General features: G+C 37.2%; 2 protein-coding genes across 2 annotated transcripts in view; both read left to right on the top strand.

Moving 5' to 3' along the window:
* The window catches only part of LOC116179489 (potassium voltage-gated channel protein Shaw-like), a 22,582-nt gene extending 21,988 nt beyond the window's left edge, over positions 1–594 (top strand). The window contains exon 5 of the mRNA XM_031499284.1: positions 574–594. Coding sequence (XP_031355144.1) covers positions 574–594 — 21 coding nt within the window. The remainder of the gene's footprint in view (positions 1–573) is intronic.
* A 1,179-nt stretch (positions 595–1,773) lies between these two features.
* Positions 1,774–27,537, top strand: LOC116178158 (potassium voltage-gated channel protein Shaw-like). Its single transcript, XM_031497570.1, has 7 exons — positions 1,774–1,950; positions 1,999–2,205; positions 8,780–9,076; positions 25,381–25,590; positions 25,638–25,791; positions 26,222–26,329; positions 26,376–27,537. Exons 1-7 carry the CDS (start codon positions 1,840–1,842, stop codon positions 26,873–26,875), a joined length of 1,587 nt encoding a protein of 528 aa, XP_031353430.1. The 5' UTR covers positions 1,774–1,839; the 3' UTR covers positions 26,876–27,537.
* Positions 27,538–27,565: the final 28 nt, after the last annotated feature.

The raw sequence follows: 27,565 nt of genomic DNA, 5'->3' as shown, positions 1-27,565 counted from the left end.
TCTTATGCAAAAGAAACACAAGTACAAAGTCGTGTAATAAAAATTCTAAGGCGACATAAAGCCTTTTTGTACACAACCCGTTCACAGAACCGACATAGGTAACAAGCGAAAAATAACAGTTCAAGAGATCTCAAGAAATAGAAAAAATGAGAAGTCACAGTAAGTTCAAACAATATCCAAATTAAGGCAGCCTGTCCACTATTTGAAAAATGCTTTGCATAAGGTTGACACCAGAATAAAAATTGCACTAAAAAATTGCAGGAACAATTGAAATTACACGCTATGACCTTTCAAGAACAGACACGTAATCTCAGCTTAGATCTGGCATTAGTGTGTGGTACGATATTATTGTCACGGCTTTTTAATACTAACGCACTGATAAAAACTTCACATTAGATTTAACGTTTGTAGTATACCGAAATGTAATTCTTTCCCGCAAATGAATTCGAATACTAAGCTAATCTCATACATAGATCCGGTAGGACGTGAAATTCAAATAACTCACTTTGAAAATGTTAGGTAAGGTGTAGGATTTTTGAGTTGGGCAGATTGAAATAAAATTTGCGACTTTAGGATTACCAAATAATCCTATAATTTCACCAAAATTAATGAAGTGCCTAAAACCTCGTCCGAGTGATGTATTGCTTGTGAAATGAGTGTAATCTAACATTTTAAATTTCGTAAACTGACCACCCGATTAATGATTTTAGATAATAGCGTAGCGACTGAATATCGAAATGTGACAGACTTTGTTTCATGCTCTGTCGTTGAAATACCGCGCCATTTCTTTCTATTTACATTTTCAAGCTTTAGTTGTCATAATAACAATAATGGTTTGTATTAATTAGAAATAATTGGTTCCTACACCATAGTCAGTAGGTTAAGGGTCAGATAAGCTACCACTAGCTACCCCTATACACATAATATCTACCAACACAGATTCTACTAGTCGAAACAATTAGCAACATTCGTCTTTGATTGCAAACAAGCACACATCTACTAAAGTGCGTTTTACAGGCTAACAGTTTTTATTGAAGTTGCAGTTTAGCCGAGAGCATGCGCAATAGGCGATTTTCTTGAACGCGAAGGAACCTACGTTTTGGTTCGGATGTGAAATTATTTCACATTCAACTGAAACTGTAAGGCTGTCAACTCTGCGATTGGACATTTAAAGTTCATGTCATTTGATGGTCATTTGTTTTGACGGAGGTAAATGCAGATTATTAAGCGAATTATTTTCTCGTTAAATCCTAGCGATATTTTTTATGTTGGTATTAGCAAAATGTGAATGTGAAAAATAAATATTGCAGAATGTAAAGCGCATGTCACATCAGAAATTTCCAGAATCTTATTTCACTTTCTATTTGATTTGAAATAACCCTTATCATGTAAACCGCGCAGCAACTACTTACCAACGAAAGAAAAAAAGAGGCAAAAGAATTTTCTGCTCAAAGGCACTTTCGGGACGGCACTGTCTGTAAACCGAGTTATAACAGAACTTGCAAATGTTAAATGAAAAAGAATGATCAAAATTACGGCCTAATCTACTAACAGTACGATATCATAAATGTGGCATTGGCATACGTAGCAATCTGAAAATGCACAACATGGCATTTACGACGAAAAAAAAGAAAAAAAAACACATTCACATAAAACACACAATAATCGCATAATAAGGAGAAGTTGTGACTATCCACGTGAAAATCTTAGATGCAACAATTTTTAGCAGCAGTAGAAAACCAAACCCTTAATTTTCTTTACATGTTGCAGGCGACTTTGGCCATCTTAGATAAACTGGACCTGGACTCAGAACGTCCAAGCGATGAGGAAGTAGCGCGAATGTTCGGCTACGAGGAGGCGTATCACAGTGGAACCTTGACAACGTGGCAAAGAATCAAACCGAAAGTTTGGGCCCTGTTCGACGAGCCGTACTCGTCCACAGCTGCAAAGGTAAGTGCCGAAACTTGACGAAACCATCGGCTACTATTATGGTTTCAGGTTGTGGCCGGTATATCTGTGTTCTTCATTTGCGTATCGGTCCTCTCCTTTTGCCTGAAGACTCATCCTGGAATGCGCCTGAAATGCGGTGGTTATAGATTTAGAAATTCCACGGATTTAAACTGCACCGAGCCGCTACCGTTATTCGTAACCATCGAGCACTTCTGTAATGCCTGGTTCACCTTTGAATTAACTGTTAGACTGATTGTAAGTAACCATTGAAATTTTGAAGTTTTTACACAAACAATGCTCTGGAACATTACCCAGACCAAACGGCATTCAATATTTTAATGTCGCGTCTCCGTGAATGAATGAGGTGTCTATCACCCCCATCTCCAAACATCTTTCTTTTCTAGACTGTCGTGTACAAAAATCCTAGTATGAATGATTTACTACAACAGCCCGTTTTTAGCGATGTTCCGAGGGTAGTTTATTTCAATCAAGCCTAGAAAGCTTGATATGCATACAACCGTAATAAGAAACGATACATTTCTCCTCCTATTTATCAAACTAAACGTAGACATCGTTGTTCGGTGCGAGCTATTAGTTTGCTTAGTGAGCCGACAAGTAAAATTATGCAGTCGATATGGTTGCGAACTGCGAGTAATGAATACGTATAGCTAGTGCAACTCGACTGTAAGTACGTGCTATATTGAGCGCGACGATTTTAATAAAACCAATAACTTAGCAAAATTAATAACAGTTCAAGTATGGCATGTTTGAATTCTTCTTTCTGAAAACCCAATAGCCGAAGAAGTAGAGTTTAGGCAGATTCTACTCTAGCACAGTCTTAAAATTTAAAGAATTTTACCAACCTATGTGATGACATTTATTAAAACAGAGCGTATTAATATATTGGTCCTTTTTGGAGCCGAATCAATTTTTTTTTCGCTTTTATTCGCCTTTGAAATATTAAAATAACATATAAAACAACCCTAACTACTTTTGAACAAGAGTCTAGGAAGTGAAACTGTATTCTCCTAACGATAAACCAATGAAAAGTGGCGAATGCTAACAAATCTCGCCACATACAGGCAAATAATTTAAAAATGGTACGTGAAACTCGCTCCTCTACCCTAGATTACTCCAATCTGATAAACCTCTGTAAGAATAAAGGATATGGAGTGATTCAACATATTTGTCTTCTAAAGAAAGTTTCCCAGCGTGGCTTGATTTTTAATCTGTTTCCTAAATAATAATTAATAATTAATTCTTCGTAAAAACCTTTGTATACAGCAATTTCTTTGATGGTGCACAATCTTTACCCCAATTTTCATTTACTAAGAGATTAAACAAAGCATGTTTATAGTGGCAAGGAACAAAAACGCTCATTAAGAGAATAAAACGTGCACAAAGCGCTGTGGTATCTTTGAAATATCCATAACCGTTATATAAAGTAGCACGAGTATTGAGAACGGTTACTGCATCACAAACGTTGAAAAATCTGAATCCTGTCTCTTCGAGCGATAACTCATACACGCTTTTACACAAAAACTCAGATTGGGTAGATACACAAAAAAAGGGCCATTTATAACTATCAGAGGTGGCGATCTAATAGAACAGTTTCTGACTAAATCCAGACTTGCAGCCGACCACTGGCAGTTGGATCGTTTAAATAATGTCAAGCAATCAATAGAGACGCTATATTGAAACTGTCATTTTTTGTTTGTCGACACCATTACAAATAATGAATGTTGTAACCGTAATGTTTTCTCTTTCAAACGTGAGATGTCAGGATTTTTTGTTTTTAAATAAATGGTTTCGGTCTTCGAGAAATAAAATACGAAGCGGAGATATTTTTAGAACACTATCCTTATGTGGGAGATATTAGTATTTTTATAAGGTTCGTCGTTGGGTAACGCGTTCTTTTTCCTGGTTTTCTTTGTACATGTACTCAAACGTAATTTTATAGCTTATTTAATGCTGTAGCCAGATCCCTCGAGTGAGCTCTTCATTTTTAAAATTGTGCAATTCATTTATTAGAGTTCTGGAAACTCCAACCCCTATAAGCTAAAATACAATAATACACATGCCACCCAACAAGCGATCGATTGAAATAAATACCTTACTTACCTTAACGTGTTAATAATCCAAAATATCCGATCCTAACTGCGATTTTCAACAAACAGAATGCACAAACGGGCAAAAAAACTAACTGCTGTTGCTTCTGTAACTTAACTTGTTTAATGTTTACATTTATTGCACTTGAAACTTTACTTAGAAGACACTTGGTTTATTTAAATTACAGATGAAAAAGAACTCCCCTTACAGGTAATTTCGATGACCTTATTAAGGAAAGGCTTCACAAAAGCAAAAAACCCTATAGCAACCACACTTCGGCTAACTTCTTCTTAAACTTCACTTCTTTAACTTGAGTTACACATTCACTTTTATATACATGTATATAATCATAAAAAAATTGCAATAATTGATTTACACAGTAATTCAGTGGAGTACTCGAAACACATGGCTATATCGGATATGACTAAATGGCTAATGGTTTAAATTCTCCTTCAAATTGTAGACTACCTAAGGGTAAAATTTTGAAAATAGCGAAAACTTTGGAGTTGTCCTCGGGGTTGTCATCGTTCTAACTGACCAGAAAGTGTTCTTACTGTTTGTAACTTTTTAATATATCCCTGTGCAATTAGTACACGAATTTCACCAACCTGTATGAAGCACTTTTAACATCTCAGGTGAAACTTTTATTCAAATATCCAAAAGTATTAATTATACGTTCTTCCACCTACATACGTACTATCTCCACCAGCTTAGAAACTTCGTAATTTTTGGAAATTATGATTTGCAGTCGAAGTGGTTTAACATTGAAAAGGAACCCCAAAGGGACAAAAACGCGCATGTTTATATTATCGGAAGCAAGTGACCGCCTTTATTGCCAAAGCGCGAATTCTTCTTTTCTATAGGATCTTCCTGCGAATGGCAAAACGCAAATTCTTCCAAATTCTCCAAAACCAATCCCCCTATTAATTACTGAGCAAAATGTTAAACGCTCACGATAGCGAATTATTTACAAAATGGCGATGTCTACATTTTCTATTGGTTAGTGTCTTTCTATCTACCAATCACAGATGATTTTAATGTTGTATACCAATTCCAAAAACAACGCAATCAGATGTTTTTACAGTGTCTAATTTATTTTGTGCTTAGTTTCTTTTCAAGCGTTTGTTCTTTAATTACTTTAGGAAGCACATAACGCTGCAGTCTCGGTTTCAGATCAGAAATGGGTAACATTGAATTACATTAGGGAACTCATAGTTAGGTCAAAGTCCACGCGTGCCTAGGCCTCAAATTCGGGCCCCTTGTGGTACCTACCGAACGAGAGTCGTCCGAACCCTCAACGTCATCAAGAAACATGTGATCGTTTTTCCCTAACATGAATTGAGGAGTGAGTGAGCCCGATCGCCCTCCTCGCCCAGAATGCGAGAGTGGCCCACCTCGATGATACCTCTGCTATTCAACAACCACTTACTTTTCAGGCGCACGAATGCCAGAGTGGCGTACTCTTTTAGGTGGGGATTCTAGTGGAGACAGACCCAGAAGCGCCTCAATGACGGCTGTGGGAGTTATTCGCATCGCGCCCGTGCAAGCCAGGCACGCAAGTCTTTGTACATGATTAAGGTGTGTTGTGGTTGTGGAAAGTATGGTTCTAGGTCACCAGAAAATTGCTTCATAAAAGAGCATAGTTCTTATCACGGCAGTGTACATCCACAAGACAGCGTTCGGGGATGGCCCCAAAGTTTCCCAATTGCGCGACGACTTTGTCAGAAATACCTATTTGCTTTTTCAGTTTTCTGTCAAGTGTGATTCCTAGAAATTTCACTGACTCTGAAAGTTGGAGGTATTCTTAGAATAACAGGGGAGACTACTACTGATCGATCAAATTTCTTAAATTCCAAAAAGATTACTTACACAAATTTTGAAGACACCTGAAATAAATTTGAGGTACGGATCAAAAAATTAATCACAATTATGCATGAGACCTTTATCTGGATCGTTAAAAGGGTTCGAATAAACATACGATTTACATGAATTCACACAAACAAAAATTATTTTAAATACACCAATCAAATTAATCAAGGTGAAATATAACACGGTTCATTTGCACACTCCGCATAAGGGTTCGATGACAATTAAACAAATTAATGAAATCTTATACTTACAGTTTTCTGTTAAAATCCCAAAAATCCGGACAAAAGCCACAAATTGCGACAGAACAACGTACTTACAAAACGTAACGCACTACACTTGCTTTTCTTTAAGTTATCTACTTTTCGGGTCACAGGAACGTAGGTTTACTCCATCGAATTAGACTGGTTGGCGACCCACCCGGCAGATGAAACGTTGGCCGTTCGAAACAGTAGACGGGAACTTTCTTACACCAACTTCAGTGTTATAAAGTCCCTCTCCTCCTTCCTAAATTAAATTAATTATCTAGTACGTATCAACACGACAACCACAAATGCATTCGTATCACTAATAAATTACATCAACCTTTTAACAAAAGTAATCAAAGTGCCCATAAATTAAAACAGAACTGTTACTTAATTGATAACTTTACGATAAATTACCCTAGATTTAACAATTCTAGGAATTAATCCGAGAATTAATCTTTTACAAGGAAAAATAAACTACTTGAATATAACTACCCACGCAATAATCGTTCCATGTTTACACGCAAAAACTTCACCAGACTAATTAAATAATTTGAAACGAAGATTTGACTAACAATTAAAGAACCGTCATTAATTCAGGCGTCTAGGCCAAACCTCAACGTCCACAACGACATTATTTACATAGCAGTATTTTTTCCCGAAATCATCATGAAACCTTCACTTTTATGCTAATTTTTGGCAGTAAAACCTTTCCTGGCAACTTTTCCTGTCGTCTCTCTCTCCTACCCAGACACCTGTCCTCACTGACACATTATTATTAATCGAATACTCCATATGAAAATTGAAATTTTGCATTTAGAAAGACGATTTCGTGAACAATTTAATACAAAACTCTTCAGTAAAACGACACTACTTGACATTTAATATATCTATCTTAATCGTCATCTACAGTAGTGACGGTCCGCAGGCAATTTCTGTTTCAAAGATAAATTTGACCGGCGAATATTTCGAATTTTATTGATCAGTAAAATCTCGAGGGAAACAAATTTTTATTTCGAAGATGGAACGTAAGCAATATCCACTTAATGGATCGGTCTCACGTTTCAAGATAAAATATTGCCTATTCTTGTCCCATTTTTTTCTTAAGAAGGTTACCATTTAGAACGTTTCGCAGATTTCTAGCCTAAATTAATACCAGGAAACCATTTTTGTTGATCCAGATCTAATTTTAAGTTGAAATTTGATTTAGTTTTATCATAGTCAAGCAGTTCAACGAGAATGGGTCGCATCTATTTATTATGTTCTCACTCTAGCGGGATTGTATATCTGAAATCTGGCAATCTATTTATGTCAACTCTATCAAGATGGTTAAAACATTTCACTAAGACAAAAATTGGAACCTCTCATAATACGTAGCCTATTATTGACATTTAAAGAAAAATTATTTTTGCTTCTAGTTGACAAATGCCATTATGATATTAATGAAGGGAAGTACGAAGGCGAAGACGTTTTGATTCCTCCCATCTGTATGATTCCGAACGACTGAACGATATGTCATTCGACTTTAAACATTTACAATTTCCAGTTCGGCTTGCATTTGGAAATACTGAAAATTAAATAGCAAGGGCAGTGGACGTGTTTGTGAAATCAGTCTGGAAAATCCATGTTTTGCACATGGCCAATTATTTGTCGCCTGTTTCAACTTTATTCAAACTCCAGAAAACAAAACTAACAATGTTGTGTATCAGAAACCATTACAATAAGCACTATAATGTTTTTGAAATAATTTTTTTATTATTATTTCCAGTTCGAATTGAATATTCATAACTGAGACAGAACAACGTCTGTCGGGTCAACTAGTTTAAAATATTAAGATATTTATGTTGACAATTTCCACACAAACTAGTTTGTCTATAAATACCATTATTGTTATTACTATATTATTATGTTCCGAGTTAATAATTGCATTTAAAGAACTAACTTGTATGGCTCACTTATGCGAATAAGTTTTACAGAGCTGGCCGAATAAAGCGCTACTGCTAATATCGATCTTTTACGTCGTACAAAATGAGAGAAATAAGCGTAAAAGTAAATAATTGCATAACAGCCCATATAAATTGAAGTACCTTTGATATATCTGTTGTTGGCATTCCTGTACGTCTACGTGACTTTGTGCTCAAACGTAAAGGCCTTTTATTATATTTTGAAGGAGATGACAAGCCGTTTCAGAATCTTCAAGTATAAGAAACGTAAGGAAAACCATCTGATCCAGAAACCATTTCAGGTATATTTCAAAAACACATTTGCGAAGCTAATGAGAGGTATTCAGATCATTCGTGGAAAAGTTTAGCATTCAGTTAATTTCAACGGCGCAGTTTGGGAAAAGTTTAATTAGTTAGCGTAATATTAGCGTATTCGGGGTTTCCATTTGAAAATTGCTTATGGATGACTTCCACGAGGGAATTCCTTCGTTTTTCGCCCCTATCTAAGAACTGATGTTTTAAAACGTTATAACACCATAACAAGCTCCCCAAAGTCATAATGTGCCCATCAATTTGGTTACATTTACATTAGTTAACAACTTTGGGGATTAGTTCTCCAGCTCCACCGTGCGCTTCATAAATGTAATGTTGTTTTTCTCATTTCAGGTTGCACCCAACGTAATACAATTTATGAAATCGCCGGTGAACGTAATAGATTTTGTAGCAACGTTAAGTTTTTACGTAGATATGAGTTTAAACGTGGATGGTAAATCGGAACTATTGGAGTTCTTTAGCATAATCAGAATACTCAGACTGTTCAAGCTAACGCGACATTCGCCTGGATTGAAGATACTAATACACACCTTCAAGGCGTCCGCGAAGGAGCTCACGTTGCTCGTCTTCTTTCTCGTGCTGGGAATTGTCGTTTTCGCTAGTCTAGTTTACTACGCCGAGAAATTGCAGGTGAGTGTACACTTTACTACTTATTTTACGCCCCGAAGCTAAAATTTTAATTAAGGGATAATGAACGTCGAGGAAAATATAATTTATCACGCACCTCCTAGTTCAGCAATTCAGATTATGATATTTTGGTCTCGTTTAGACCGTGTTAACTTCCTAATTAGATTTATGTTGCAATAACAAATCTCTGGCTTTACGGTTTCCGAAATGCTGGAACCTTCCGTGCATAATGATTCATGCGCACTATGCTCAAATTTAGTATCCTCATGGGAACAGCACCTTTTAATAATTTATCAAGTTTTGGTAATTGCACGTACAGCTTGTGTTTGGAGAGTTTACTGGGTGGTCTGTCTCGGTAGGTTTAAGGATTGTAAAACCCTTTCCAAAAAGTAGACGAAACATTAAAGTGTTGCTGTGGCTGCTTTTCCTCAAATTACGTAAATTCCAAAGAAATCACTACTAAAATTTTAATCGGAAATAACATTCGGATACAAAAAAATTAAAAAATCTTACAGAAAAATACAATTCTACCTGGATTTCGAATTGGGACTCAAATTGACACATAATTATCCCATCAGAGGTCGCGCGGAAAATATTCCACCAGCGGTCGCGCGACGGTCATATTGACCGTATTCTCTGATACAATTGTATTTAATGTTTTATTATACAAAAATACATATAAATGGTTAATTTACTAAAATACATACCTATTAAATTTACCTACTCACTATCCACTTCCATGTTACCAGAATCTTCCACACAGTTTGTGCAAAAGTTAATAGTATGTCCCCTACAAAATAATGTGTTTGAGACACGATTTACATTTGTAAATTTGTAAAGATGTCTTCCTATTTTTTTTATAAGAGCAGACGTAACATCTTTCGCACGAATCTAACAGACTTTTTAAAAAAACTCACTTTTAATACGCCAAAACTGGCTCGTCGACGAAAAACGTTTAAATTTATAACTGTTCGGATGGTAACACTTTTGTTGTCTTTCGAGTTAACTCTTGTATATTATTAATTTTTTCTATTTAAGACAGAAACCGCTTCCACTAATAAATTCAATTATGTTTGTTCTACGGTGTTACTCAAAATTCCGCTTCGTCGCTCGAATCGATCAACACGTGCGTTGCTTATCTCACACGTGGCATTGTTTATCGCAAAACCATTTAATTTTTGACCGATGATCGGTCCAATTCTGTAACTTAAAATAACCTTAGCAACTTGCTAATAGTGAAGGTAATTGCTAGATGAGCAATATTTGTTAAAAGTGGTATTCTGTACTGACAAACTTAGCAATGTTGCCTAAAATTTTAACAATTCAATTGCTTGACCCTAGCAATAGGTAAAGTGCTGTTGTTAAGTCTTAGCAAGTGTATTTCACCCGTTCATATATGGCAGGTGGATGGTTTAAATACGAATTTTTAAACGCTGTGATTCTTCCCATAATTCATCTAGTTTTTAATATCGTTTGGAGCAGTTCTTTCATGAACCAACATGGGATTTTTCCAAAGAAGTTGGGTGCGCTATTGCAGACACTTTCTCTGTCCGTCTGTGCGAGGCCTTAACTACTCCTACAGTTCAAGATATTTAGTTCGTTCTGTTTGCATTCGGTAGCGTATAACTCTGGCATCTGAGCCAAGCAAAATCTTGACGATTAAACGGCGTAACGTCAACGTTTCTATTTGTAGATATTTTTTTGAAATTTTAAAAATAGATGTCTCTAGTAAAGATAAGCATATCGCATATTGTAAACATCAGATGTGTGCATGCGCAAACTGCGCAACTGACAAATTTCTTATTTCTTGTTTATGGAGAAATTTTAATAACAGATGCTTCTAGGAAAGATAATCGTAACCTGAACCAAGAAAAATCGTGTTTTACTTGTTTTCTAAATTGTCCAAAATTATGGAATGTTGCTGCTATGTTGTTCTAGCGCCACGCTGTTTGGTATCTGTACTTTCCATTGCGAGCAAATACAAATTACAAGCCGCACGTCACTTTTAAAGCACAACGCGCCTAATCGGTTAAACTGTTAAACTTAAATCAAAAATATACCTAACCTTACAATTAAAAAGTTTAAACAGTTGTGAATTTAGTGGTAAGAGTTCAGTAGGCCCAATGCGTCTAATTTTAGGCCCAGTGACAACACTTCTGTCACTAAGTTCTGACTAGTTCGTAGCAATTTGACGAGGTGTAGGAATATTAGCAATATTGCTCAAGTTGGTAGTTAGAGAATGACAAATTTGTTATTATTGCTCATAATATTGCTAGAATTTTGTGTGAGCAATCTTGCTATAGTTAGCAATATTGCAAACTTGTTAGTTACAGAATTGGACTGATTAACTGTTTACTGACAGCTGGACAAATATAACGTTTAACATGACACAATCGCCCCCAGCTACATTCAGGCAACATCAAATCAAGTTGGACAGCTGATTTTGAGATTGTTTTTTGCGGTGAAATCTAGGTCCGTGGCACGGATGCTAGATGTTTTCTGAAGAAATCTGCCGGCTTTTGGTTGTTCGACAATCGAAGGTTCTACTTATTCAACCAATAAATCTTGCCATCCAGCGGGGAAACGCCCGCAAATATTATGGGCAATTTTGAAAAGTATGAGAATTATAATCTTTTGTAAGTTTAATTGTTATTACGTTAACTAGCGAAATGGAATATAACGGTATTTAAACCCCAAAAAAATGGTCCCTTATTTCCCTTATCTTCAATTCTTTTTAATCACCGCATAAACCATTTAATACTTCTTTTTCATTCGGAAATCTGCATAACATTGAAGTTCTCGTGCCCTATATTGCATACAATATTTATAATATGGCGGCCTCTCTCAAAATTGGAATAATTAAGGAATTTCTTTTTCATTCTGAAACATACATAACAATGGCTCATTGGAGTCCCCTGCATGCACTGCAAATCAATATCTCGAACTGTTTCAGCAGTAGAGCCCCAGTTGAACATTCCTTTCAAGGGGTCACCAATGCCCTTCCGCCCCGTTTGAGGGTCTTCGGATTTGGTCCAATATCGCGACTTCGAATTTTTCTTGTTACTACGCGACCCACAAAACACATATCCAGCTAGCTAACACAAAATCTAAAAATGTATAATTGAAATTATTTTCCTCGTAGACGTCCGGTTTCTGTCAAAATAAAAAATCTGAATGTTGACTTTAAATTAACAATTTAGGAGGCTCAGTAGCGTACAATCAACTTCCGGAAATTCCAAAGCATTAACCTATGCAAACTTTCATCTGACATACCTAATTCTTGAAAACGAACAGAAAACTCTATCCGGATCGCACAATGGATTCGAATAAACACACAATTCATTGATTGACAATAGCAAAAATTTATTCAGAAAGACATAAAGGAATCAAAATAAAATCGCTGAAGCAAAAATTGACAACTAAAATAAGAAATCCTAAAATTACATACAGTCTATTTCTTAATACTCCAAGTAATATGACCCTACGAGATTTGCGATATAAGGCGCACTGAACTCACACAGGCTGACAGCTTCTAAACTTCGCTTTGCTTTATAGCAGGATTAAATGACAAACAAAACCAGTTTGAAGAGTAAGTGAACAAATTTTTTCGCTGACCGTTCGGACGGTAGAAACTTTTAACTTTTAATAAAAGGAGAACTTTAACAAAGAGGCTCGCTATACTACACTGCATCCTTTTTCAACTCGACAAAACTTTTTCCGGAATCTGAACACGCGTTAACCTCCTCACACAAATTTTGTTAAGTTACTTCTGCACGATTTATTATAAAAAAATTAGGAACTGCGTCTTAAATATTACAAATATGACTGACTGCCGGAAACAAATTTACACGATCTTTTACCGTTATAAAAACTAGCCGCAGCAGCAGCGTTGTTCACCCGTCTCCAGTGTTTAAGGAAGCATCACTTCCACCATAAAACACACTTCTTTAAAAACTTTCAAATAAATTGCCAATCAACGACGGAACGCACCATTATTCGCACCTAATCTCTTTGTCATTAGCACCAAAACGCGGGCGTTAATTAATTTTCGCCTGATAAGACTTCTTATCGCAAACGACCAGATGTGTCTATCCCCTTATTTAAATTGAATAAATTATAAAAGCGATAGAATGGAAACAAGAATTACGCGTTTACAAAATTGTTTAAAGAAAAAAAACTACACTAGAATACAAACTCAAATGAAACAAACAAACTTTTTACTTATTTCCCACATTTACTTCATAATTTAAATATCCTCATATACAGGGTGTCTACACACATCTATGTGACGTTGTTTACACAACAATTTCTTAATGTTTATCAAAATCGGATGAATAAATGAACACATTAGGATAAGAGGGCTGAATGTCACTATAATTGCGTATAACTTTAGAAGATGTTAGTTTCGGCATTTCAAAAATGGCAATTAGTGCCCCTTTCGCAAATCAGAACTCCTGAATAATAATTAGGGTAAGCTTTGATAAGAAGGTTACTTAACCATGCTTCCTGTAAAGGATCACGTCTAGATTTTCTTTGGCCTTAGACATAGTGCGGGGGTGGCCGCATTCACTCTATTTAGGTTCACCTGTATGAATTTCATATCGGCGATTATGGGACATGGGGCTACGCTCGGGGTTACCCTTTCCTGACCCTGCCGGTGTCTTTCTCTTGAGCAGAAACCTTTCTCAACTTGCATTGAAGTCACTTTGGTGGGTTCGGCTTTGAGTGCTCCACCAGTGGCTTCTTTGGGTTTTGAGGGCCCAGCCTCCTCGGTAAGTTTGGCTTGATCGTTTTTTTTGTCCGAACTTTCTCTGTCTGTGAATGAATAGAACTTGCCTTCTAGTCTAGATAACAGAACGACACGACGTATTGTCGACTGAGAAGATTATCACTGCGGTGATGTTGTCGACCACTTGCAGTAAATTTCTATCCAGACCTTCACGTGAAAGTGAGCTATGAAGACACAAAGCTTTGCAAGATCCGTCTGTCGTGAAGATCCCTTCCTTGGAGATGTAGCAGCACCTCCACCTTCCTCCGTGGAATGAGAAGTTGAGGCGATGGGACGGGGTTTTTTGAGGGCGTTATCTGCGCTCCAATCTGAAAGACAGAACTACCTTTCTCCTTTCCTGCTCTTCTCGTCTTGAGCTTGCTGGCACTCCTGAGGCTTTTGTTGGGTTTTTTTTTTACTTTGGAGTTGTGACCCTAACCTCCTTTGGGTTGTGTTCAGCAGCTATTAGTTTTTTGAACCGCCTACGAGCAGCTCCATCAAGCACTATTTGTGGGGTGGGGGTTTGCATGCCCTCCACAGCTTTGTCAGAGACCAATAGGGTCCTCTCGAAGTCTTGATCAGTGGTGGTTAGGGGTAGCGACCCCTCCGTTACCGCTGGAATGGTTTTTATATTTAAGTCAGACATAAAATAGATCCCACGAATGTTGGGATTTCAAACGGTCACTGGCAGCTTACCCTTACCACCAGAAAGCTAATTGAACCTTGAAGCGCCCGGTAACCAGAGGTCGCTTACTAGCAACCAAGCTCTCCCTGCGACCACGTGTTTACAAATGAATTAACTTTTAGTGATAACGCAACTCTTATCTACGAAAGGAGAAAGGCATGAGATTAACTTATCAAATATTACGAATATAATTTTGATACGTCCCTTATAACACGTAATTTTTGAACAATTAAATAAACAAAATAAGGAAATTACAACGCGGCTATAAACAAAAAATAGCCATCGTCGAAACTGTAAAATTTACACATTGCAATTTAGAACATAACGTCAAAAATTTCTGAATCCCATTAAATACAACATAAATTTGTTAAAATTAAAGATTTTTGATAAATTTATCATAAACTTCAATAAAACCACTCGTAACTGACCACACACAATTTCCCAATTATCCATTTGATTTAAGCCTCTTATTTTTCCATCTTTTCAAAGAAGTCTGCGTGTCTATTTTTGTATTCATTTCTTGTAATTTCGCCTTTAATTCTGCCTTCAATTCCGCATTGGATTCTCTTATCACCTGCAAATATCAGGCGAAATGCCATTCCTGTAGGGTCATCATCCTTCATTGTAGACACCTTTTGTTTTTTCTTCTTTTCTAAACGACGTTTTTATTTAAATTATCAAAATTTAACTTAAATTTTGCGTTTTACAAATGCCCTCACCGTACCAAAAATAAATTGTGTGGCCCACGCTGGACAACAAAAATTAAATCCTGTTGGCCGCCAATCGCTATCTAAAGAGGAACACATGCGACCACATCTGTTAATAAAATTAATTAAACACAACTCTTATTGGCGAAAGGAGAAAAACATGAGATAAACTTATGAAATATTACACAAATTATTTCTAGATGCTCGGAATTTCTTAGCAATTAAACAAAATAATAATTCTGGCGCACATTCAAAATTTATGCTATATAATGCAAGAAGAATCGAGTTCTTAGAGAAATTGATCCCAATATTGCAGTTTTCCTGAATTTGCCAGTAGATATGTCTCGCCTAGACCTTTGCCTTTGGGAGTAGCTCATCCAACACTTCATGCTGCAGATATTTGCACTGAACGTTTGAACAGCAAATGTGTCTCGTGCAGACGTTCTGCTTGCCAAATACAAAACGTGTTAAAAAGATTTTCTTTAAACCCCTTTATGAGTAGGCTCCATCTTCCTACACTTTGCTTTCGAGATATTCGTTGCAATGGATATAGTTCTTCCAAACCTTCCTAATGTGTTTTGCGAGTACCATCCTTCGACACCCCGACTTTGAGATATGGGAGAATGGGGGAAGTTGTGGATGAAGCGGTTTAGGGAAACGTCGTCCGTTATAATTGTGAAAAACCTTGGTACTCCTGAGAATGTCGAGGCTGTACGTGCCGCAATAATTCAAAATCCATGCAGGATGCACCTCACCAATATAAGCATTAAAACATAAAATCCGCCTGTATTGTTATGAACTGTGTGACTCGGTAATTAGTGAATTTTGCGATCATCGGGATTGATGACGACGTAGGATTTGCTCCAAAGCACCTCAACTTCATCCAAAATTCTTGTAACTCTTTTATTAAATGATCCCGTGTCTTACCTTATGGAGTTGGGATTCGTTTAATTGAATCCTCCAGGAACTCTATGAAAACATCGGTTTTCAAATCCTTACAACAGATTATTTCCGTTCTCTCAGTTAATGTGTGCTTCATTTTTAAACGTGTTTCACGTTTACTTCGTGGAATTGAATGTGATTAACGACTAAAACTATTTTGTATTCGAGACGACTGTAACCGGTCGAGTGTGCGGATTTATGGCCTCGCTAAATCCACACTATTTCTAATACGCACCGAACAATGATAAATTCGACACCGCTTTCGTTCGATTCCCTAGCAGCAGTAATTAATAGAATAAATTTGTTACAGAACAAACTTCTCCAAATTTATTGTTCTAGTAGTGAATTAATTACGAAACTGGTTATTGTTCAGAGACCACTTCGACATAATAATTACCTACATTTCGACGCTCGGAATGAAGTACACTTTGACTCTTTGTTATTCAAGTACGTGATTTTACTATTATCGCTGCAATGTTGTATATTTAAATCACAGATGCAGAAAAAAGTGACAGTTTTTCATTAGACCTACTTTATAGGTGAAAATTTTGTTATTCTAAACCAGGTTCTAAACTGATGGAGGGAAGACAAATTTATAAAGTTTGATAGAAATTTTAGTGTTATCGAACATTTTAATCAAATACGCGAGATAGTGATTTTCGTATGAAAACCCCATTATCATCAACCAGCGCATACGCGATTCACATTGTGTTTATGGTGCTCTACCTAAACGAAACATTAACGTCTATCTTAATATAATACCTTTAAACTATCTCTGGCACATTTTCTTTACTTTAACGAAGAAACCAGAAACCTCGTGGAAACTTTCATCGCCCGCCCGTAAACTTCCCTTTAACTGTTTACACGAAACGCTTTAGTAAAATGGGGCTTGCGAAAATTCTGATTGATTACAGAATTTACTGCCTTAATTGGAAATTTCATCAGTGAATAGCACCTTTAAGATGGTGTGTTTTGGTGGCTAAAGCGAAAGATTAATCAGATTTTTTTATAGATACCAAAGGCAGTACGCTGAAATCACTCAAAGCAGATTACTTCAATTAACTGTGAAAGGTCTCCCTTGACGACGTCCGCGTTTACTCCCATTTCTCGGTTGGTTTCACTGTAGGTGGCTTGATATCAATACCGTTGCCAAAAAAAGGCATTGTATGTGCGTATCGAATTGTAGTTTTTCGGGTTTGGTAACAATTCCGGCAATTAACATCTTTAGTCTTATGCTTAGAAGGGTAAATTAATTTCGTAACTTTGCAAAAGCCTCGATATCAAACTGGAAAGGCTTTGAAAGTAAAGTTGGAAACCGTTAAGCTTTTAAAAATGTATAATTTAGTTAGCAAAGTATTTCGTAACAGACTTTAACCTACTTTTCTGTTAAAAATGAGGAGCTAACTTAATCACAATTAATTGTTCATTACGTAATTTTGCCGAGAAAATATATAGTTTCCAATTTGCTTTAACGTCTTTCTGTACCTACATAGTTGCAGAACGGGATCGGGGTCACTACACCATCCACAAAACACCTGTCTAGTCGCTCAAAATGAATCAAGACTGAAACATAGAATTTTATCATCTTTCCTCGTATACATCCGGCATCTTCTATAAGAAAAGTCCTAATATCGACTTAAAATAACAAATCGAGAGAGTCGACTAGCTTCCAAAAATTGCAAAGAATTTATTGCACACCTGAAATAAATCTTGTGTACCAAAAGAAAAAAAATCTAACATGAGATCTCCATCTGAGTCGCACAAGGATTTAATAAACACAATTAATTGATTGGCGGTAACAGACATTTATTCCGAACCACATAAAACAACTAAAACAAAATTCCTGAAAGAAAGAAAAACTTAAAAATCATGTTTGGGCATAATACCCCGCACGCAAGCAGTCGATACTACAAATAATAAAGAAATTAATTACATTTTTTTTCTCCAATACCTAACCCAAATAATTTGGTTGGGAAAGGTTTGCGATATTTAGGCGCACTTATGAAAAACACAAAAGCACTCGCTGAGAACTTCACTTTTTCTTTAATAAACGCAGCTCAATGACTCGAACTGTCTTGGTAAATAAGATAAAAAAACTCACACTCACTGTCCAGCTTCGGCGGCTCATGCTACATATAAGTGAGGAATATATACAGGGACAGTCAAATTGGTTATGTACAGGGCGTGCTAGGATATTTTCTTTGAAGTAAAAACTAAAGGATAATAATTCTGGACTGCGTTCGCACCTCCAGATACAGTATGGGGTCTTATGCGCTTCCTCTCTTACTATTTTGCGTTATCTTTCGATAAAGCTATCCTTGTTCTCCACCGCAGTGATGCCAAACCAGAGCTGGGTCGAGCGTTCTAAAAAACGCTCGAGCGACGACCGCTCTAATTTTCTCAATAATGCTCGCGAGCATGGAGTTGTTTTGCAAAGCGAAACCGCTTTCGAGTTGTGAGCACTCCTAAAAGTGCTCGAGCGATTTACCGCGAGCGCTCGGGAAATGTGCTCGCGAGCGAGCGGAAAAAACACTCAAGAGCGGGAAAAAATTCTTTCTTCAGCGCTTGAGGGCGGTCAAAAGCGCTCACGAGCGAAAAAACGCTCAGGAGCGGAAAAAGCGCTCGGGAGTGGAAAGAACCGATTGCAAGCGGAAAAAGCACTGGCGAGCGGAAAAAGAGCTCTCAAGCGAAAAAAGTGTTTGCGGAAAAAACGCTCATGAACGGAAAAACCGCTCGTGAGCAGAAAACAGCGCTCGAGCGCCAAACACTTTAAGTAAACGCTCGAGTATCGAGTACCAAGCGGCCGCTCCGAAAAGTGCTCGGAGCTTGGAGCGCTTTTTAGAGCGGAACGCTCGCGAGCAGTACTCAGCTCTGTGCCAAACTGACATATGATTAATTTGAAGTACAACATAATCTCCTTGTGCTGTCATTGTCGAGTTCGTGACAATATTTGAAAAGCATTTGTCCATAAGCCCCATACTGCATCTGGTGGTGCGAACGCGCTATTAGTTTGGGTACGGAACACTTCTTATAAGAAACGTAAACTTGGTCAGACGTGTTTAACTTAAAGCATCTTATCTGAGTTGAATAAATGAGGAAAGCGATAAAATTTAAACAAAAAATATTACGCAATTACAAAAAATCTTAAAAGGAAAAATAGACACTGAGATAACAAATTCAATTAGCGTAAACCAATATTGTTCTTATACGTAAATAATCCCCAAATTTACACTAAATTGAAATATTGTCATATACTGGGTGCCCCGTCACTATTTTTGGGTGGATAGTCTAGTGGTTCAGGTCTGTCGGTCCGCATGTACTCTCATTTACGAGCCGATTAGAACCAAATTTGGTACACATATTGCTCGACATAAAAGGAACAGCTGAAAACGGCAAAATCGCGCATGCACAAGTGTATCAAACTCTCATTTGCGGATAAACGGGCGAACCGATTGGATCCAAATTTGGTACACATATTCTTAGACATAAAAGGGCAGAATCGTGCATGCGCAGCTGTGAGGGTGATATCTGTGCTAGAAACAGCAATTTTTTTCGTAATCTTTCAAATTTTATCTACACAAGAACAAAAATTTATTCATAATCGTAGGGCATTAATACATTATTTAAATAATACATTTGATATTTCACATTGACAGCCTTTGCCAATCAAAAGACCTTTTAATATTGATTTAGACTTGGTCCACGACTTGTACTAAAATTCGTTATTGCTGGTAACGAATTGAGCATAGAATAGAAAACCATTCACGACTAGTTTTCATTAAAAATGTGCAAGTCCTTACTTTCTTCATCGCACTTCCTACTTTTTGATGTATCATTCTTCTGGAGATCGGGGCATAAAATGACATACCGTTCCTTACTCGATACGATACACTTCACTATTTACAATTCTTTGTACTATGACCAAATCATAAGCAATTGAAACAACGCTTTGTCTCTCTAAGCTTCTGTTTTCTTTCTTCTAGTGACGCACTTGTGCGCTATGAAGCAATATCATGACTTTTTTTACAAAATCCACAGGAAACATTGCCAGAGTGTATTCCCATTTCTGTAGGAATTCTATTAATTTAATTTTTTTGCATTGCATATTTTACTTTATCGGAAGGATTTGAAGTCAAATAAAAACATTCTTGCAGTGTTCCGAGATTCTATAAGAAAGATTCACCATGGAAAGCTTTAATCCAAAGTTCAGATGTTGTGACGACTGGAGAGGTTAACTATTGACCGAGAAGGAAACTATATTGCAATAACGCATATCGCTTGAATGATCCAATGTACGTACATTGCAAATACATAGTACGTACAGCCCTGGATTTACGGACGTCCATTTCACGTACACGTACGGTTTATCTCCTCACATTTCACGTACATGGTACGTTATTTTTGCACCACTTTGTACATACTAGGTACGTACTGTGCTGTACGTACTATGTACGAGAGCACGAGGAATTACAGTATACGTAACAGTAAATCTAATGTACGTCCGGCAACGTACGTACCTAGCATGTACAAAGTAGTGTTAAGATAACGAAACATGTACGCAAAATGTACGTATACATGAACCGTAAGTGTACGTGAAATGTACGTTCGTAAATCCATCACTGTACGTACTAGGTATGTGCAATGTACGTACTTGTGTTATTTGAGAAGGCGTCGGTAATAATAGAAACCAAACACCGTAATATACTCTATTCAAGTAGAGGTAGAGACTGCTGATAATTTTCCCTGCAACAATTAAACAAGTGACATTGTCTTCTATTAATCAAGGCTCTACAAGAGTCACCAAAAGTTTTGTACAAAAAGTAATTATTAGGTTGTATATCAAACTGTAAGTACGGAAATACAACAATAATTAACACACTGCCGTTAAGACCCCTTGCCACACTAATTAGTCTTTGTCCGACGTCGATGTTGAACATTACTAAAACGAGAAACTTAAGTTAAATATTCGCATTTAATTAGGTGGCTCTAGAGAGGTAACCGCCGAGAATGGTTTACGGCACCACCTCATTTGTTGAAAATGAAATTACCGTTACTAGATGTTCTAAAATCGTGCGCTTCTAAAGCAATAGGTTTCAATTTGAGGGTAAATACAAAAAAAAGCTCCACTCTCCGGTTAAGCTTATAAGATTTTTATTTCGGGATTTTATAAAAAATTGGATATACCTTTTCCTTTCAAATTTCAGACCCTATAAAATCCCTAAAATCATTTTACAGTAAATCCTGTGATTGAAAATGTATCAAGAATGTTTTCGTTTTTTTTCTCTGTTCAAAAGGGCAGGTTTGTGGAGCAACTCAACTCGAAGTCTACCAATTATTATTATTATTATTATTATTATTATTATTTATTAAAAACGGTACATTATTTTACACAATTTACAATTTTAATGCAATAATACAATTATGTTGTTATAAGCTGTCGTTTGAAGAACGACGTGGCACTTGTAAATAGATTAACCTCTGTATTATACTCGATCGCGCATATGTCGAACTGTTTTAATCGGATTTCAGCATTTGTAACGAGGAGAGACGTTGATTTTGTTACAGTTCCTTCAAGTATGAGAAGCTCGTAAACCTAATTCACGCCTTTTTTACTTTTGTGCAGTGCATGATATAATAACGCTAATATTTGATTGGTAGAGCGTGGAGTAGCCTAATATACTTTGTAATCAGAAGTACCAGCGACAAAAGCTCTTGCGCCTCTTGAATGAATTGAAAATGCCCTATGCAAGATTACAAAATTTCCGCTAAATTGATGGCGTGCCGGGATCAGGACTAGTTTAAAACGTAATGTTAATAAAAGTTAGACAAATAAGAAACACGTGAGTAGTGCGGAATGTTTGAGCCATTAATTTGACTAGAATTGGTTTGTTTCATTTGAATTTGTATTTGTGTAGTGATATTTTTCCTTTTAAGATCGTTTGTGAATGAATATGGTTTATTCGAATTTGTTTAAGTAACTGTAAAACGTGAAATTGCGTGTTAAAATGTAGGCACATCTGTTCGTTTGCGATATGAGTGTTTGCTGTTGGACGAGATTTAATTAGCGCACGTGTTTTTTTTTATCGCTGTTAGAAGAAATAAGGAGAGATGCAGGTGTTCAACGATGTGCGCATTAATTCGGCGTAAGTAGGGACGCATTTGTCGAAGCGGCATTATCAAAGGTAATTATTATTGGCGTTTCACGACGGTTGGAAAGCGTACGTTTCATTGCGCTATTTTTTATTCGGCCGTTCTACCCTATTTCATTGTTTGATTTTCAGAACGTCTGTGGCGGTTCTCTTATCTAATGTTTGTACCGTCTGAATAGCCACCGGAAATTCCCCATTTCATTCATAGGGTCATGTTTGCCATTAAGATTTGTATCATAAAGAAAAGTGAAGTTTGGAAGCTGTCAGCGTTAATGTGTGGGGTTAAGTGCGCCTCAATGAGGGGAGGTAGAGTTGGCGCTGCGTTACCAGCTGCATAAACACCCAACTAGCCCAGAGTTAAACTCAACATAAGAGCTTGAGAATTTTCCACAGCGGTAGTTCGTTCTGTGTAAGATGATCATAAGGCAACGCTTACCTTAATGTAAATTAAATGTCATCCAGAGAAGTGGACTCAGTTCCCGGATCCATAAACATGCATACAAAAGAAAACTCCCAAGCCGCAGAGCTCGGAATGCAATAAACTGAACAATGCCTGAAAATCCTGGCCTTACTCGTAGTAAGCTTCTATCACAAGTACGATACTAACTCGGCCAATCTTTCCAGAAAGAGGTCACATAGACAAATAGGTCAGTACTGAAGTTGGCAAACCAATTGAAAGCAAAATAATGATCAATTATTACGCTAAACATTTACCTACGGAAGTTGTTTCATGGTTAACGATCGAATCCTTGATATCAAATCTGGTGTATGACCCAATTATTCAACTTCAGCAAATGGCGGCTCGTTATCAGAAGATGGAAAGTCTGTCAAAAGGTGTTGACCCACGCAGGCAAGCTGAATTTAACCCAAGGTTCCCACTCGTACGTGGACAGAGTTGTGGGCAAAGCGTCTCCCAACTTAAACTGGTCTTTACAGTTTAATAAAATTCCATTTGTACTGGTAACAATAAATTAAAATATGATTTGAACCGAAAATTAAAGCTGGACTTTAACCCTCTTTAAAACTCCGAAAGAAAAATCAAAGGTGACCCCTTCGTTGATAACCAAAACTGTACATACCTCTTTAAATAAGAGGGCTAATTATAGATGAATCAAACAATAGTCCATAGAAATAGTTTTACAAATATCAGCCGAACCTAAGATACACTGCAAGTAGATGCAATGCAAATGGAGGGTACTTATGATAAGCCAGAAAAAAACGCAATTATAGTATCCTCACTATATCGGAGTTAAGGTAAATCCGTCCAAACAATATTATTTATTTTAATTTTATTTTGGGTTTATTTTTGAGTGGGCGGAGTTTCAGCCAAGGCTGCTCTACCAACCTAACCCACTGTACATTTACAAATATCCATGCCCGAATCCGGATTTGAACCAGGTGCCCTTAGCACCACAGTTCAGCTTTAACTGGACTGTGCCGCCCGGGCCGGAATCCGTAAATTATGAATTCAATCGCCAAAGTTTTACAACATAATGGGTGGCGGCAATTAAAATCCTATGCGTTTTCCAACTAACGCCTCAGCTGTTTGTCTACGAACTGCACTGTGTTAGAGCTCGCAAACGAAAAAGAAAAGTGAATGTGAGCAATCGATAACCAACGCGCGCTAAAATTACGCGGTTAAAATTCCAAGGATCTCTCAATAAGTAAATATTGGCTGCCTTGTAATGATGAAAATAAACCGTTACACATTGTTTATCGCAAACCGTTGAACGACCAAATTATTAGGACTATTAAAAATTCCTTTCAGATATATTTTTAACGTTCTAGTGTTACGGAATAAAATTTTGTCATTGTCAATCAATTAATTGTGTGTTTATTCGAACCCATTTTGCGACCCTTAAGAGATTTCATGTCAGATTTTTATTCTCGTGTCCAAGAATGAAAATTTGTGTAGTTAATCCTTAACAGATATTATGTGGGTGGTGTAGTTGATCGCATACCATTGCGCCCAGCAATATATTATATTTGCAGTCTGGAAGTAGGTAATCTTCTATTGCCTACACTTTTAATTAGCTATCTGTTTCTTGCCATAAACACTAAGTTTACCATCCGTAACCATTTAAAAGTGTCATAACTACACGCGTCTCCCATAGTTTTTTTTTTGCTATACCTGCAATATAATTTAAAAATAAGGGAAATTAAATAAGAGGAATTAGAGGAATTGGCACCGAATATCCACGGTATGTTTTTTGGGGGGCCCAAAGGAACCAAAACATGTATCTTTTCAATCAAATCCAGAACGTATCTTTTGGGAGGCCCAAAAGTGGCAACATTTGCCTGTCTCTTATAGTAGGGCAGATAAATGCTAACAATTGCCTGAATTGTTCAGATGATGATACAAGCATGAAAAAACCCTCTGATAAGGGTACCGTTTTATATAAACATGCTGGCAACCTAGAAATATTAATATGGACGCCGTTTTCCAAGATGGCGGCACATATTATTATTAACTTAGTGGTAACTGATAAGTATCTTTCAAATGATGATACTACCAAACTGTTTTCCAAGAAATCAGTTTTATATATTTATCAGTGTTCACTAGCTTACTCTAAGTATTTTATTATGGACGCTATTGCGGAGCATCGTAGCTGTTTGCTAGTCATGGTGTGGCCCTACACAGCCTTGGCTTCCTATTATGACCTACTTTTTAAAAAAGTTTGTTCATTTGCGTACTATTACAACTGTACTAATTGAAATGGTCGTAAGTGCACGTAGAAATACCAGTCTAATGTTAGGTCGCAATCTATTTCATATTTTATACTTCATTTGGTATTCATCCCATTTCGTACAACCCTAAGGCAAGTTTGCCCTTATTAAAAATAAAATATTTTCATAAATACATTTTTTATGACCTAAAGCGTAGACGAATATTAAGATGGTCGTACGTCAACCTTATTTAATTGAGCTTAATTCAAATTCATCCGCCCCGAACGCTTTCAAGCGAGTCATTAACTAGAGTAACAAAAATTCAATTACGGCGTACACGTAGATGCACTAAATATCTGACTTGAAAGTAAATCAAATTAATTTTCCAGAACAACCCGCATAATAGCTTCAAGAGCATACCTGAAGGACTATGGTGGGCGATAGTAACGATGACAACGGTCGGATACGGTGACATGGCCCCGAAAACTTATGCGGGAATGTTTGTTGGGGCATTGTGCGCCCTTGCCGGTGTCCTTACAATCGCACTTCCGGTTCCTGTGATAGTTTCAAATTTTTCTATGTTTTACTCACATACTCAGGTAAGCAGTCATTAGCTAGACGCTCTGATTCAAACGTACACTTCTAGGCTAGATCTAAACTGCCAAAGAAACGTAGGAGGGTACTGCCGGTAGAGCAAATCAGAAGGAAAAAGGTAGACGCGTGTGCAAATAGAAGGATGAATGCTATTAAACACCACCACCCTGCAATTTTCAAAGATGCCTTCGGGAACGCGAAAATTGGTAAGTAGACTGCTTGTAGCTTCCCAACTAGAACTAAATCTTGAATATAGTGAACAGAAGTTGGGTTTCAAAACACAGTCGTAAAACGTCAACCCACGTTCAAAGTTCTCCTTCAACTTTCCGAGACATAATTAAATTGTGTAGTAACAACTTAAGTTTAAACCGTCGTAATCCCTTAAACGTATGAAACAAAAATTGGTAGAGATAGAGCATAAGTAGCTTATTTACGTCTGGATCTGGATTACGCTTTAATCGATATCGGATTATCTAGACGTTAGTAACTCGTACGGTAGTTCTCGGAACCTGCGCTGCAGGGTGCTGTTACGACAAAATCGATAGCGTGGAAGTTATTTTAACCCACGCGCAACAGATGTCGCATAATGATTTATATTTTCACACTTACAAAGTTTACTGTAACTTTTTCTTGCAGGTAACGCCAATGGAGTGAACGTAATCGGTCTAGCTCTGCAGGGACCTTCAATGCCCAGCATTGCAGTTTTACATCACAGCGGTCCCTACAACGCCTCATCACGATCAGGTAACACGAGCCTGAAATTTACTGTAATGCATTTGCCGTTCTGCAGGCGATGGCGAGATAAAGTCCAAACCGGGAGGTCTGGACGTTTTGCCGCTACAACCCCGCTTCCTTCCTCAGCTGTGCATGGAAACGTCCTCGCGCGAGACGAAGTCCGAGCCACGCGACTCGATCGGAAAGTCGCTAATCGAGACGCCCGAAATCGGAATAACAAGCGCATCGGCGCTCGCCATCGGCAGCTCGACGGAGGTGCTGGTTAGCATTCTCGAGAATCAAGCCGGATTTCGACGAAATTCGTTTTTGAGCGTCAACTCGCAAAGTCCAATCTCGTTAAAGCAGCGACCGAGCCCGATCAAGAATTTAAAGGAGGTGATTAAGGAAACCGAACTGAACGACGGCAGCGGTGATGATAACGATGGGAAATCGCCCGACTTCGAACTTATTAAAAGTCCCAGCACCGAATTAACGGATCCTTCCGACCAAACTACCCCAACCGAAACTTCCAAAGGTTTAAGTTGTCACAGTTTTGGTAGCGTCACGTATTTGTAATCGCGCTAGTCAATTTTAAATCGATCAATTTCACCACGTCAATTTTTATGCGCAACCTTTGTTATTATAATTTCCATTAATTTGTCCCTTATGTGCAGTTTGAGCTTTTAAGGATATCTGATTCATAGATTTTTGCAGTGACATATTTTTAGATGAATGTGTCCTTCTGTTTGTGCTAGCTTTAATTAAAATTCAAGATTGTAGTAGATATAAGCGTACTTTGGAAGTTACTAGGGAAGGTCTATTTTGGTAGTGTTACAATGAAATTGCAAGATTCTTTGGGTACGTTAGGGGACGGACTGAATCCCTAAAATAAATTTTTTTAACATTACATCGCGACTTACTACCCCAGCCTTAATTGTGGCAAATTGAAGCCGGTGTCTGTTTAGTGGACATCAAGTAATCAAGTACATTAAGTTCATGATGAAATCTGTTAATTTACTTAACTTTCAGCCCTATGGTTAAACCGTAGGCACTTGACCATTATGATTACCGAATGTAGGCACCCATTAAAAATTACATTTAAATCAAAACACTATAATAAAACGAGGCGTTAATATATCTAGAAGGTGAGCAAAAATTGGTACTATAAGCTCACTGCATATTAATATATTTTTGTAATAATGTAAATTTATGATCAAATAAAAGGATTTTAAGACTTCTATATTATTCGCATTTTGAAATTTAACA

Source organism: Photinus pyralis, unplaced genomic scaffold (genome assembly GCF_008802855.1).
Source record: "Photinus pyralis isolate 1611_PpyrPB1 unplaced genomic scaffold, Ppyr1.3 Ppyr1.4_LG8, whole genome shotgun sequence".
Lineage (NCBI taxonomy): Eukaryota > Metazoa > Arthropoda > Insecta > Coleoptera > Lampyridae > Photinus > Photinus pyralis.
This window is presented reverse-complemented; position numbering and strand designations above follow the sequence as displayed.